Source organism: Aulonocara sp. 'chitande type north' Nkhata Bay, linkage group LG7 (genome assembly GCF_057382095.1).
Source record: "Aulonocara sp. 'chitande type north' Nkhata Bay isolate Kocher_YH1m ecotype deep benthic linkage group LG7, A_spYH_male_GT1.1, whole genome shotgun sequence".
Taxonomy (NCBI): Eukaryota; Metazoa; Chordata; class Actinopteri; order Cichliformes; family Cichlidae; genus Aulonocara; species Aulonocara sp. 'chitande type north' Nkhata Bay.
Window position 1 is genome coordinate 46,476,446 of NC_141350.1, and position 15,222 is coordinate 46,491,667.

At 43.1% G+C, this 15,222-nt stretch overlaps 1 protein-coding gene across 1 annotated transcript; it reads left to right on the forward strand.

Annotated features, from left to right (window-relative positions):
- The first annotated feature begins 752 nt into the window (after window positions 1–752).
- pax8 (paired box 8) lies at window positions 753–10,691 on the forward strand. The gene is made up of 12 exons (XM_086302562.1): window positions 753–1,020; window positions 2,883–3,036; window positions 4,653–4,818; window positions 4,950–5,147; window positions 5,347–5,423; window positions 5,603–5,728; window positions 6,528–6,703; window positions 6,783–6,903; window positions 7,135–7,392; window positions 7,604–7,705; window positions 8,827–8,916; window positions 9,655–10,691. The coding sequence occupies exons 2-12, from the start codon at window positions 3,015–3,017 to the stop codon at window positions 9,723–9,725; spliced, it is 1,407 nt and encodes a 468-aa protein (XP_086158688.1). The 5' UTR covers window positions 753–1,020; window positions 2,883–3,014; the 3' UTR covers window positions 9,726–10,691.
- The last annotated feature ends 4,531 nt before the right edge of the window (window positions 10,692–15,222 follow it).

Genomic DNA, 15,222 nt, shown 5'->3' on the forward strand with positions numbered 1-15,222 from the left:
AGAAGCCCCTCTGTCTCCTGTGTGAGCCAAAAACTTTTTATTTTTTCTCGTCATATTTAGTTGTTTTTTTGTTTTTATTCTAATGCTGTATGCAACCAGTAAAAGGTTTACCTTGTATCGTTTTTTAAAGACATGCAGGCTAATTTTTGTTGTTAAATATGAAGGAAGAGAGCAACATTTAAAAATAAGATATAGATGAAGTACAACAAAAATTATAGGACCAGAGGTTAATTTAATTTTCGTGTTTTTATTTATTATCTATTTATTTATTATTCGCGGAGTATTTTATTTTGGTAAAGACTAATTATTTGAATTGTTATTACTTTTATTTTTTGGTTAAACTATATTTATATAAATAACGTGATTCCTCATTGGTTGCGAAGATTAATTTGTTTCCCCCGATTTAATTTGGACATAAGAGTCTCTCCTGCTGACCTGAGAGTATTTTCCACCTTTCATTTTCTGCTCTTTGTTCAGTTAAAAAAAAAAAGTTTTGCAAAACATTTTTCAGTGGGACTCAGTGGGATCCTCCAGAGTCGCCTGTCAGGGAGGCATCGCAGCAAATCGTGTGGAAGTCGGGCCCGGTGTCACACGCCGGTTCACCATCTAATCAAAGCGGGCTGTCGCTGGAGGTGAATAGAAACAAGCCGCCTCCTGACAAGTGTTTCCGTACAGTCACTCAGGGGGTGTGATGCCATCAGAGCCCGCGGTCAGTCATCCTGTCCCACTTTTTCCCCTCTCCTCCTCAAAAAAACCCAAAACCAACCCAAAACACACCTCCTCCATCCTCCTCGTCCAATGGCTGCAGTGCTCCATCCTCTGCGCAGCCCTGCTGGATAAAACCTGAGTCAGTGCCGACTGCGCACACACGACGCAACACAACGCAGCACAACAGCGGTCCATCCTCCTCCAACGCGGCTCGGACGCACACCACCAGAGATCGTTTGGATAATATCAGAATATTTGCTGTGGAACATTTTTTATGATTATTGCTGTTATTTCGAGCTCCTGCGTGGAAAGGTAAGCCCTCTTCTAAAGTGAACATGTTTTCTGTGTGATCTGTCATGTCTGAATGAGAACGTTAGACAATCCTGACAACACGGAGAGAAATCACCGGGCAAAATGCTGCGAGACAGAGCTCAGGGTTAAACGCTGTTTAACAAGACGTTATCTAAAGAATTTAATTAAAGTTGAAAAATGTGCGCAGAAAAAAACAAAGAGTGTGTCTGTTTTGTGTCTTTAAGTGACATAATTCGAGTGACCTTATAGGCACGGGTCCTCGCGCAAAAACAGATGAATAATTCTTATTAATTTTCCAAAGTGCATTGATTTCTTAAAATAAATAAATAAATAGTTCCTCCTAAAATAAAAAGCACCCCCATCACAGTCAATGATACATTCATTAACGCAAACTGTCTTGTTTTTATGCTAAATTTGGAATTGTGAGCAAAACAGCGAGGCCTTCAATTTCTGCTGGAAATCACGTTTTACACTGAACATTTATAACCGTCGTTAATACAAGCGATCGAAAACAGCGGGCAGCTTATTAAATTAATAATTACACAGTTTTAGCCATGATACATTCACGTCCAAACGTAAAAGTTAGCCCGCCGTGGATCATCTGTGTACCGGCTCTTTATTTGGCCTGATCGAAGTAAATTAAATAAAACACACTTGATTTAATTTTACATTAGAGTCATGTCATATTAGTTTAAATGCTTTTAAATTTTTCTTCACCAGCTACCTCCAATTTCCATTATTAATAATCATCTAGAAGTTCGATTATTTTTTAAGACTATCACACATGTTTCAGGTTTCAAAATATTACATATTTCTAATTGCTAACAAAAATAAGTCAAATAAAGTCAAATAAAGTAAGTACTTACCAAAAAAAAGTAGATAACTGTCATTGGATTGTTCAGCGAGATTAAAAGTGTGTTTCAGTTAATAATAAATGAATTAGTATCAGGTAAATTAGACCTGGGCATGCGCTGTATGGATTATTAGTACCTGCGATGTTAAAGTTATTGCAGGTAAACTGAACTGAATCAGGCCGTCCAGGTGTCCTGTCCGTCATTTAAAACTGCCTCCCAGCAGGTCATGACAACATTTTGAACATTTAGAGAAACCAGCAGCGGCTTTATTGACTTTTGATCCACTTCTGCTTACCTGCTTTTTTAGGACGGGCGTCATATCGTTTCCTTTTTTCTTTCTTCCCTCGTTACTCATAAATTACCACTTGATGTTTTTGCTCATTTTCGTGAGAATTTCCCAGAGCTGAAAAGTCCTTCAGTGTACAGCAGCTGAACAGATGAAGCCTGTAGACAAGACACACACACACACACACACACACACACACACACACACACACACACACACACACACACACAGCCAAAAACAACTGCCAGCCACCGCGTCTACAATGGATCTAATCATTATACAGACCTGGGTGTCCTTAAACCGAGAAATGATAACACATTGTTATTTTTCATCTCTCTAGCTGGCCTCTCACTTTAACACATCCAACGTGAAGTCCTGTCATTTCAGCTCCATGTCTCGTAGAGACTGCTGCCATGATGTTTACCTCGGCTTTCATTCGGTACTGACTGAATATACATAAATGTATCGCTATAATAAACAAATCATCGCTATAATAAGACAAATCAAATACAGTCTTTATAATGCCATAAAGATTATGGCCTAAATCTCCTGCAGACTGTTCAATCATCACACCGTAGCCCACTAGCACAAGCAGGTGGGCCACAGGTAGACCTAACGGTGTGAGATGAACGCGCAGGGAGGAAACGTTTGTTTAGTAGGAGTTCAGAGGCCGCACAGATATGACCAGCAGCCAGTTTCACAAACACCTTGATGTCCTGCAGCTCGAAGTTGGTGGGAGAACACTCATGCCAGACCAGGCAGGGGTAGGAGTATAAACACACTTTAACCGGGTCGGCGTGGAGGAGGAGAGCGTCACGTTCAGCTGGTGGAGCAACAAGCACAAACTCAGGGATATGTCCAGTAACACCGGGAGAGGTAAATACTGAGATGTGTTCTTCTATGAAGACCGTGGATTATCTATCTATCTATCTATCTATCTATCTATCTATCTATCTATCTATCTATCTATCTATCTATCTATCTATCTATCTATCTATCTATCTATCTATCTATCTATCTATCTATCTATCTATCTATCTATTAACCCATGCTTTGTTTTTCTGTGTGTGCGTGGTGTCAGTGCGCCGTGCGCGTTCACGCACTACCCCCCTGTCCGCCTCGGGGCCGCTCCGCTTTAATATCCTGCAGGTTGATGAAGCTTGGCAGGGAGATTTTTTTCCACACTCGGCTGGCAGCGTTAATAGAGGCTGCCCTCCCTCCATGCCTCGGCCTCGTCCGGCCGCTGTTTGATGTGGAAATGAAAGCTGGGGGGGAAAAGAGAAAAGGCTGAGAGAAACGAGCGACTCAATGGGGTTAAATTAAAAGCAATGGTGTTCTTGCAGAGTCACCACCGTGCAAGCCTTTAGAGAAGACATGGAGGATATGCCGGGGCGAAGCAGGGGAGCACTTTGTGCCTAATTTGTAGTAAATGCGCGCAGAAAATCAGCTTCATGTGCATTAAAAATGAAAAAAAAAATCACGTTATTGTAGAACACCAGTCACATTTCTGTAGTGTAAAAAATACATATACATATTTTTTATATGTGCCAGAGAACAGATATTAAACTTTAATAATTCATGTGAACAGATGCTTCTCAAAAACAGGCTGGAAACGCATAAAATAATAAAAACTGAGTATAGACAATCCGATTTTTTTCTTTTTTTTACTTGAACTTCACAGTTTAAAATGTTACCCCACCCCCACCCCCCTCCACCTCGCCCCTTCACTGAGTGACATGTTCTCCTGAAATGTAAAATAACATTAGTCACTGTCACTGAAGCCAACTGAGCCTCAAATTAGCGGCCTATAAATGGGAACTGTGAGGAGAAAAGCCTGAAGGTGTTATTTATAAGGAGGCGATTAGCCAGTGGGATCATCAAAGAACCATTAGTTTTTCCAGAATGCGCATTTCTGTTTGTTGCCAGTGTTAAACACAAAAGCAATTTCACACCCAAAATAACTGAAGTTTTGATCAATATCAGCTTTTTTCCTATTTATAAAACTTTTAAACACACAAAAAGCTTCCAGAAAAGACTGACGCTAACCACATCCAAGTATCAAAAGGTCTCACTAACCTCCACGACTCACTGCCATCTTGTTTATTATCTAAATCTAAAACATCAGTCTTGCTTTAGGGATAAATTCTGTTTACTTTAGATAAATTAAATATGCCTGGTTCTGCAAAATATAGCACTAATATGTAATCATTAGTATTTTTTTTATTTCTTTTAATTATTTTTATGTTATATTTTAAATAAAATATAAATAGATTAAAACACTGAGTAAAGTTCTGGTATGAATCTGTAAAATCTGTGTGTGTGAACTTTTAGATCATTTCTTTCCATGCAAACAGCTTTTATAGAGTTAACCTGGATAAATGATGTGTGAATCAGCAGGTGTGATTGAATCAACATGCATGTGTGCGTGTGTGCAGACAGGTGCACGTGAGTTCCATGACATTTATAAGTGTTCATCCCCCCTCCTCCCCCAGGTCATGGGGGTCTTAACCAACTAGGTGGAATGTTTGTTAATGGACGCCCGCTTCCGGAGGTGATCCGGCAACGCATTGTGGACATGGCCCATCAGGGGGTTCGGCCTTGTGACATCTCCCGGCAGCTTCGAGTCAGCCACGGCTGCGTCAGCAAGATCCTGGGACGGTGAGTCCTCAACTTCCTGTTAATTGTTCCTGTTAATGAGAGTCTCGAGAGCTGAGAGGTTGCTTAATCATCAGGAGCACTTTTATGTCCCGTCTAAACTTTCCACTTACAAAATCCTCTTTCCCTTCCAGCTACTATGAAACAGGCAGCATCAAGCCCGGTGTGATTGGCGGCTCCAAGCCCAAAGTGGCCACTCCTAAGGTTGTGGAGAAGATCGCTGAGTACAAGAGGCAGAATCCCACCATGTTCGCCTGGGAAATCAGAGACCGGCTGCTGGCGGAGGGAGTGTGTGACAGTGACACAGTGCCCAGCGTGAGCTCCATTAACAGGTGCCAAACTGAATTATGAATGAAATCGTGTAAGCCGGGGTTCAGGTGGTTAAGCAGCATTTAGCTGTGACTGGCTGAGTTCGGCTGAGCTGAATGGCTGAGACTGAGTGTGCTGCCTTTGTTTTGCCTTTGTGTGTGTGTGTGTGGTATAATTAGTGGGAATGCTTTAATCCATTAAAAATTGTTGTTTTTGTTCCAGAATAATCCGAACGAAGGTCCAGCAGCCGTTTAACCTTCCTCTGGATGGAAAAGGCCTGAGTCCAGGGCAAACTTTGAGTAAGTCTGCACCACTTATGAACACATGCACGACAACAAGGGATGCAGGAAAGGATTAGGATTAAATACATTGCTCTGCGAGATTAAACTCGGGCCTCTCGTCACATCAGCAGCAAAGAGCTGCGCAGTATCGTTGTCTCAGATCTGTCTTTGTTGTTCTCTCTTTCTCTTGCTCTCAGTCCCCAGTTCTGCGGTCACCCCTCCAGAATCCCCGCAGTCGGACTCTCTGGGTTCAACTTACTCCATCAGTGGCTTGCTGGGTATTCCTCAACCCAACGGCGAAGGCAAAAGGAGCCACGATGACAGTAAGAAATCAATCTAGCAAACAAAACACCGCAATCTGAAGCTTATTCATAAGAAAGACTGGGTTACTGCCCACTATCCTTAACAATACTGAGAAAACAAAGGCAAATATGGCTGGAAAAACTTGTTTCTAGGTCTTCTGCAGGCATGCACTCTAAAACTTTTAAAGATGAAAACAAGTATGGCTCTCCCAGCTGCTTTATTTAATCATTAATCTGACCTTGTTTCCTGTAAGAACACTTTCCTGTTGCAAGGGTAAAACAGGCCAAAAGTTGTCCCTCGAACGGAAATTCAGCTTTACTTTATTAAGGTTTGCAAGGTCCTGTGCACGACAGGGCACGCTTAACACCAATCACTGTGACACAGCAGCTTCTGTCCTGTTCTTCAGCATTTAGACAGATCTCAGTTTTTCCTCCAATAACTAAAAAGCTGACGTCTGTCAGGGACGCAGGCAATCAAGTCGTTGATATCAGTGTAATCATTTGTTAGCGGTGATTTATGGCCTGCTTTAGTTTTTTTAATGTTGTGATTTCTAATAAATTCAAAGAAGTAGTAAGAGAGCGCAGACTTGGGATGGAGCTCTGAGGGACGCAGATGGCCACAAAGAACTACAAACCAGTTAATTAGAGCCACTTAGAAACTGTGCCAAAGAGACAAGCTCTTTAGCTCTTTAGTTTTCAAATAATTGAAGGGGCCAAAATCTTCTCAGAGGACATTTAAAGACCTTCAGGATAAAATTACTGTTTGCCAGTTTAACACGAAGCTTTCCTCCTCCTCTATCCTCCTCGTTGCCTCTCACAGGTGATCAGGAGAGCTGTCGGCACAGCGTGGACTCTCAGGGCAGCGGAGGCATCCCGAGGAAACAGATGAGAGTGGAACACTTCCCCCCCGCCTCGCAACATCTGGACTGCGGCTTCGATCGTCATCACTATCCTCCGGATTCATTCGGATCAGCAGCAAACAGCAAAACCGAGCAGGTACCGACTGTTTGGACTGAAAAGCCTCATTTCATTTTTTTACTTGTACACTTGTAACAGCAGCCTTTATCATCCTCAGACTCTGTACCCGCTGTCCCTCATCAACGGTAGCCTAGACGAAGCCAAGACCAGCCTCTCATCATCCAGCTCTGCCATTGGACGAAATCTGTCGGCACACCAGAGCTACACCATGGTGACTGGTGAGACTCTTAATGCTGGATTATGCTCTTTAACCTCCATTAACCACAGGGCCCAGAACCCTCCACATGCTGCCGCTCACTCTTTGTTCAGTTTTGGCATTTCACACAGTTCTTTTAGTCCTGCGTGTTTTTTCTTTTTTCACTTCCACCCATGTTCACCATTTGTTTTTGCTTTGTTTTGTTTTTTTATTTCCTTACCCACGCGCTGCACACTGGCTCTCGCCACCTCAGAGCCCGTACAGACCCTGCCACTTTGTCTAAAACAGGAAATGTCCCCAGAAGTGACCAGCACAACCCCCTCCCCAAACATGGCAGCCTGTAACCTGGCTTTTGTGGAGCTGCACACGCTGCAGAAACCCATTTCTGTCAGCGGCAGCAGCTGCAGCGGCAGCAGCAGCAGCAGTTCCAACCATTTCCCCAACACCTTCAACTCATTCTCCCATCATGCACCAGTGTATGGGCAATTCAGCAGTCAGTCTGTCATCTCAGGTAACGCAGCCATCCATCTCATCTCTGTTTACTTTTTGCTCATTCGTTTATTTTTCGGCATTTGAATGCTGCAGAAAGTTAAATGATAAACTGATCCTATCGTTTCAGCTTCAATTCAGTCTTTGCATCTTACACGTTTGTCCAGCACAAAACACCAATCTAAACATCCACCTCGGTGTTAAAGATGTGCGGCTTTTTTGTGTGCTTTCAGGGCGCGACATGGTGAGCTCCACCCTCCCTGGCTACCCACCTCACATCCCCTCCCCTGCTCAGACGGGATACTCTTCCTCTGCAATCACGGGAATGGTAGCAGGTAAGGAGCTGACCCGAAGGAATACGTTTTTGTTTTAAAAATGGAAAAATGGAAAGACAAGTAGAAAGAAAGAGAGAGAAAGAGGAGGAAGGAAAGGAAACAGAAAGAAGGAGCAGGGCAGGATGGCGGCTTGTAGATTAACCAGGAGACGGGCTGAGTTAATGAGTAGTCTTGCCAGGGTGAACGAGCGCAGGGGTGCACGTGAGCCCGATGGGGAGGGGTACAGGGAACTGGCTGGGGTTCCACCCTGCTGCCCACACCCCCTCACCCAGACACCTCTTACCACACATCGCCATGGGAACCAGGGGGCCCAGGAGGGAGATGCAATGGTTGTGGGTGGATGGGGCGTAAAGCTGGGAAGAGTAGAAGGTTTTTTTGTTGTTGTTTTTTACAGGGTGTGTGTGTGTGTGTGTGTGTGTGTGTGTCAAGATGCCTGCATGTGAGCATAGAGAGAGAGAGAGAGTGTGTATGTGCATGTATGTGTGCGATCTGCCTTTTTTTTTTTTTTATTTGAAGTCTGCCCTCCGAAGCGCGAAATGAGAGGGTCTGATTTATTATTTTTTCTGGTGGGCTCGCTGTGAGGAAGCGTTGATACACAATTACCGAGTAGGGGGGGGGCAGAAAAGGAGGAGGAGGTGGGGAGCTCAGGGATTCATTCCAGCCAACATAATTACCAATTAGATATTGGAATGTTTAAAAAAAAAAAAGAAGAAGAAGAAGAAAAGAAAAATGAAAGAAAGAGGAGTTGCCAGACAGGAAGTGCAGGATGGAGAGAGGAGGAGGACATTTCAGAGGGCAGAGGCTGAACGATGGAAGGGGCCTAAGCGCTGGAGAAAGAGGGCGTAAAGGCTAGCTGTGTGCACGCACCACTGGGCCGAGGGATTTTACCCTCAGCCATCCACCTGCACCACAGATTAATGGTTTACAGGCCGCACTAACTGTCGGTGAATTATGAGCTAAGGCTGAACAGATGCTGGCACTCAGACAAACAACCTGCCGAGCTCCTTGCAATGCTCCAGCTTTGCATTTTAATAAAAAACGTCTCCTCGCGTGTTTCAGCTCGGAGCGTTTGGACTGTTTGCTCAACTTTATTTTTAAAATGTTCTTTTCCTTCTCTGCAGCAGGTGCAGACTACTCGGGTCAGTCCTACAGCCACTCGCCCTACACCTCGTACAGCGAAGCCTGGAGGTTCACCAACTCCAGCTTGCTGGGTGAGTAACTGAGCACACGTAAGCCCAACCCCGTGCATATTTGTTACTAAGGCGGCGAACGTGTCCCCTGCGGAGCTTCTCCAGAATTCACAAACGGTTTACGAGAATTTTCTCTCTGACCTTATGATTCAGAAACATTTCACTCTGACTAGAATTTAATAGACGGCCTACCAGGAAGTGGCGCGCGTGACACCTAATGCACTTTTTGACCCCCCTACCTTTCTTTAACATATTCATTTATCTTGGTAAAAATTTTGCTGTATTAAAAGCCACATCTGGGCTGCAGACAAAACAATATAACATCAGACAACTGGTAAAACAACTTTTCATTAACTAATGAGCAAAAAGTCATCTAAACCTTTAACATTTCCATTTCTCGACACTGAAATGTACAGTAGCTTGAAATGTATTCATTTTTACCTCAAAGACAGCAGTGTATGCAGTATTGTTGTATTGTTACTGCAGTTTTGTGGAGTGCAGGCAGGCATCTTGTAGTCTAATTGCTGGAGAAACTCGCTTTGTATTCTCATCTCATCACCAAATTTTATTAATTGACAGAGAGGTGGAGGTTTGATGGCTGATTTTCTGCTTGAAACATACCCCAGCATCACTCATGCTTTTAGGGTTTCCGGGTCCCTCATTACGTGCAGGTCGCGATGGGCCTTCAGCCTCAAAACACTCAGAGCCAAAGCTGTGACCACCAGCATCATCCAGCTCCATCTGTGTCTCCCCCCGCAGGCTCGCCCTATTACTACAGCTCGGCCTCCCGCACGGGCCCGCCATCTGCAGCCGCCTACGACCACCTCTAGTCCTCGCTGCTCGCCTCAGTCCTGATGGGCCTCCACGCCACGGTAAAGACTGGAGACCTTACCATCAGCTGATCTGATGTGGACCGAGACACGCAGCTCTAAACTGGAAGTGAACTCGAGACTTCTACTGATGACCCAGCAACACATTTTTTCTCTCCTTCTCGTCCTCTCATGGTCATCCTAAGCCTGCTCCTGTATTTATTTGCAGTCACAGACACCGTTTCCCAGGGTAGCTGTGACTCATGCACGTTTACACATTGCTAACCACGACCTCCTCCAGGGCTTGTTTCCACAGACTCCATGGGAGCATATTTTCAGTATGAATCCATTCAGCGCTGTTTTGGCCAAAGACTGTTTTCTTTCTTCTTCTTTTCTTTTCCTGGCACATCTGCAACTTGACTCCACTGATCCAGTGAATAAGGGATATGCAACTTCTTTGTACTGAACTATGCCTGCTTTGTTTACAACCTTTATTTGTTTTTCTTTGTTTTTAAGAAGAGGGAAAAAACTGAATCCTATCCTATCACCACGAATCAATTTCTATTCTCAATCTACTTGTATGCTTGCCTGCAAATTCAGTTTGTGATTATTATTATTTTATTTTTTGTTACTGTAAATTCTGATTTTACTGTTGGGGGGAAAAAAATCACAGTTACAGAAGAAAAGCCTCCATACGCCCCTCAAAGACAATTACATATCTGTCCAGCAATATGTACATAATGTAAATGAAGAATTACTTTATGGGGGAAGTGATGCAGTTTCACTAAGAGGGGAGGGGGTGATGATGATTTGGCCACTAAAAACCAACAAGGCTTGAAATACGTTTGTTTTTGCTTCAGTTAAATTGAGTTTGTTGTCATGCTGATGTTCTGATGTTTGGTAAAAACTGTGACTATTTTTTCTTATACTGTTATTAATATTATTGCAGATGTACATAATGAATTTCTAAAGAATTATTTTAATTAAAGCATGACAAATTTATGTGCTTTTTCCCTGTTTGCTTTCTCAATTCTCCAGAGCTCAATATAGCAGGGAAATTGTGATACGTTAAATCGGTTATTATTATTATTATTATTATTATTATTATTATTATTATTATTGGTGACGTCATCGTTGACGCTATTTCGGTGAGCTGACCCCCCCTCCCCCCCAAAAAACAACAACAACAGAAAAAAAACCTGAAATGCTTTTTTTTTTCTACTCAGCATTTTTTAAAGGACACAGTCAATGATCCCGAAAAACACGCGCATCTGTCTAATTTCTTTTTTTATTTTCTGCATCATGTACTTTTATTTGCAATTATTTCTTTCCTCTTTGCGGCCTCATTATAGAGCCGCCGTAACGAGGCCACGGTTCGGCGGTGCCGCGGCCCACCTGGTGCCACCACCACCTCCACCTACCGCGAGATTAATGGCGAGAGGTCGGGACGATTTTTTCCTTTTTAAAAAAAATACATTTCTTTTTAAATTTTTTGATAATTTAGAAAAAACAAAACAAAAACACAATATAAAAAATAATGAGACCGATAAAATAAATACATTTTCATTTTATTATTATTATGAAAATAAATGCGATAATAATGGGTTTTTTTTATCTAACTTTTTTTTGTTGTTGTTTTATTTGTAACTTAATATCAGAGTATTTATTTGAAACCTGCACTTGAACCTGATTGAACTCCTGTGTTGGATCTTCTGAGCTGCTCTTTACTCTCATTAGACCACCGCGATCGCTGTAGTCGTTTTTTAGTTCACGAACTTCTGCACAGTTCATGGCCTAATTCATCTTTAAAGAAACCCTCAAGTCTAATTATGTAACTCCTCAATCAGACTGCATGAAGGGTTTTCTCTGAGACAATCACCTGAAGTCCTCAGTCAGAGGATCTGCTGATGAAGATCAGCCCTGACACGTTTCTGTTTACAGTATGCGCTCCTCTTTCTTTTTCTTTCCCCCCTCAAGTCTTCCATCTCCTCACATTTCACCATTTCCTGACTCACTCCTTTACACCCCCTGCTTCCTCTCGCTCCTCCAGCCAAACCACTGTAGACACACACACACGCGCACACACACACACACGCACACACACACACACACTGCTCTGTAAACTTTAAACAACACCAGAATTTCATCCCATTGTTGTCCAAGTGGCCTGGTCCACCCCAGACAGCCCATCAACCACCCAGACGCTCATTGGTTGCAAGTCCCTTGCTCAAGCATGCAGAGACATGATACACATCCATATACGCTCGTTCGCGTTCATGTGCCTCGCTGGAATGAGGAAAATCTTTTAAGTGAAACCCTTTTTTTCAGCTTCTCCAGCCAGCTGAGGACCAGCCAGAGAAATAACAGCAGCGAGCGTTAAACATTAACAGTCCTGCTGCCAAAAAACCCCACACATTACAACTGCTCCACAGACGACACAACAGAAATAACTCCTCTCTGTCTCTCCCCGGGCCTATTAGTGAGGAGGTTTCGGGCCACAGTGCTTCTGGTAATGAGCCCGGCAGCACAATACGGGCACCGGGCCGGAACAGCTGAGGGCAGACAAAGCTGGCAGGATGGGGCGACAGGGACTTACTACATTTAACAGAGAAACCGTACTAACACTGTGCCCGTGAGTGTGTGTGTGAGAGAGACAGACAGACAGAGTGAGAGTGTGTGCTTGTGTGATATAACATTGTGTGTGGCGGTGAAGGCATGTGTCCCATTATCATTACTGGGACAAAGTGAAAGGCAGAATGGAGGGGGGCCCGGCAGAAATTGCTGCCAAAAAGGCAACAGAGGAGTGTGTGGCAATCAGTGGAATGACGGGCTGGGGTTGTCCTGCTCCAGTCATCTGGAAAGTTCTCCACTTATCTCTGGGCCCGAGATACTGGCCCACCAATTCAGCCTGACGAATACGTATAATGTAGGCTGGCAGAGTTTGTCCACCCAAATGAGCTGCAGGACACGCCGCTGTTTTTAACTGTGAATGGCAGCGCTGCCAGGCGGGCCCCGCCCGGGTCAACCTCTTTGTGACCCTTGATTAGACCCAGATTGTGTGAGTGAACCCATTACCTTATCACTAATTACTCTAAATGATTATTCTGAACTTCTCCTTCTTTAACAGAGCTAAAGGGGCAGAAGTGTGTTACAGGGAAATGTGCAACCCCATGGATGCATTTAAGAGAAGAACATGTGACGAGAAAATGATGAGTACGAGTGTGATGACGTTGGCAGCTGTAGTGTTGGTTCTGTGCAGCTCTGTGATACAGCAACTACTTCCCACAGTAGGGTAGCGTAAAGGCTAATGGAAGTGAGATTCATCGTACAGGTATTTAGCCTGTTTACTCAGTCCAGACCACTATCCAGCAATCTTACGTGCCAATATAACAGGAACCACAGTGGTGGTTTGGGAGGACTTATTGAACATTTAGCTGAGTTGTATGAAATGTATGATCTGCCTCAGTTCATATATTTCCATTGATTTCACAGGCTGACTCTCTAACTGTTACCCATGCAGAAGCAGGGAAACGTCACACGCCATGTCAGAAGCTTATTGCACTCGTCACTGTGTGTCTCTGAATGAATGAACTGAGGTTGTTAAACTCACCTTTTCTATATAATCACCGGTGAAGTTGATCAGAAAATGTCCAACCAGTCTGCGGCTGCACTGCAACGGCTGACTGATACCACGGGTGTGGTGAAGGCTCTCCACTGACGCTGCATTGAAAAAAAACCCAGTATCATGTGGATGCTATACTCGTGCCTTCTTGTTGTTATTTCCACTACTACTGATAAACTAATTATTATTATCCAGCATTTCTGAGCCCTCGCTATTCAAAACCCCAATACCAGCGATAACAATGACGGGACAAAGAAGGTAACAGATCTTCTAAGTGTACATTTTGTGGGGAGGGAGAGGAGGTTTTTTTCTACGGCCAGCTTTGAGGATCAATATCATGGGGTAGTTTCAATAGTAAAACTAATTTCATGTTCATGATGTCGTGATTTTCTTTTCAGTCCAATCCTTGCACCTGACCATTTTCAGAGGAATGTTTTTATTAATATCATCATTGTTTTGTTAAGCCACTTAACACTCAAACAAGCATAAAAAGTTCTTAACTTAAGGGATGAACCTGTGCAGTGTGTACACATAACAGAGCAACAGACAATAGCAAGTAACCCATTTTAAATTGTATCTGCCTGTTGCACAAACACATCATTTGTTCCCATTTAATTGTTTTATGCATCAACAAGGTGATTCGCAAAGAGCTATTAGCTGAAAACTTGGTATATCTATGTATAGTGTGCAGCGTGGAGGACAAAAGAAGAAGCAGCCGTTCTGAAAAACTATCCACAGCAGTATTAACAGTATCTAAAAATGATCTCCTTAAGAAGCAGGCTGAGGTATGCCATATTAGACAAAAACTGCCCATATGGAAAAGATATATATAAATCTTATAAAGTTTGTATCTGTCTTGTGTGAAACTTGTATGAAAAGCATACAAGAGTGAAAACAGATATAAGATCCCTTGAAAAATTATATAAATGAAACTTGTATGTTTTGGATACTTACTAAAACAATGTATGAAAGTAATGAGAAAGTGGCCACTTTCATGAGTAAATCATATAAGTTATTACTATTTCTTTTCCATGTGGGTGGACTGAAAATCAGTGGCAACAGGTCTGGTGGAGTAATAAAACCATCAGATTTTGATCTGCTATGCGATACCATTTGGAAAGGCTCTGATTGGCAACAGCTTTGTTGTTCAGCCTGATAATGATGAAAGCATACCTGGAACACTGTCAGCCATGGATTGGCCTCCCCAAAGCCCAGACCGCAACATTATTGAAGCAGTGTGGGATCAATTTGACCGAGAACAGATCAAAAGGCTGCCAGCATCCATTACACGTATTTCAATAACTTGCTGCACGCATTTCCCATGTTCCTCAAAAAAAAAAAAAAAAAAAAAAAAGAAAGAAGGAGTGGCTCAAGATTTTTGCACAGTACTGTATATTGTGGTTATGACCTTTATCTAGTTCAAGGTGGAGGACCAAACCACCTACTGCAATCATCATCTAAATTTCACTGTAAGTCAATTTTCTGTCATAGGCCCGAAAAGAGGCCTCAGAACACCTGAGCAGACTTCAAATGATATCACCTCTCTCAAATTTCAAGAAGTTATCTAATCTCCTCCATCTTTAACTCTAATGCAGCTGGAACAAATGTGCCAGTCAAACAGAGCAAAGTGGCCAAACAGAGGCTGTTTCTGTGTCGGAGCAGGTAGAAGGAGGAAACACAGGTGCCCTGTGTCATACCGGCCTATTAAACAACACTCAGACCCCGAAGGCAGGAAGCTACTATTGACCAGGAGACATCAAGAAAAACGCACCTTTCAAAGCACACACACACATGCAGCACTATACACACACGACGGAGGTGGATAAAATCTTCCAGGTATCAGGTCCTGCCCCGAGGGAGAGGACTGACCTGCAGAGGCCAGTGCAGTCAAACACC

Bases quoted from the DNA above. Each gene is read 5' to 3' on its own strand.
- pax8 (XM_086302562.1), top strand. From the start codon at position 3,015: ATGTCCAGTAACACCGGGAGAG. The intron at 6,904-7,134 runs GTGAGACTCTTA...TCGCCACCTCAG, and splicing joins GAGCTACACCATGGTGACTG to AGCCCGTACAGACCCTGCCA. The intron at 7,706-8,826 runs GTAAGGAGCTGA...CCTTCTCTGCAG, and splicing joins AATCACGGGAATGGTAGCAG to CAGGTGCAGACTACTCGGGT.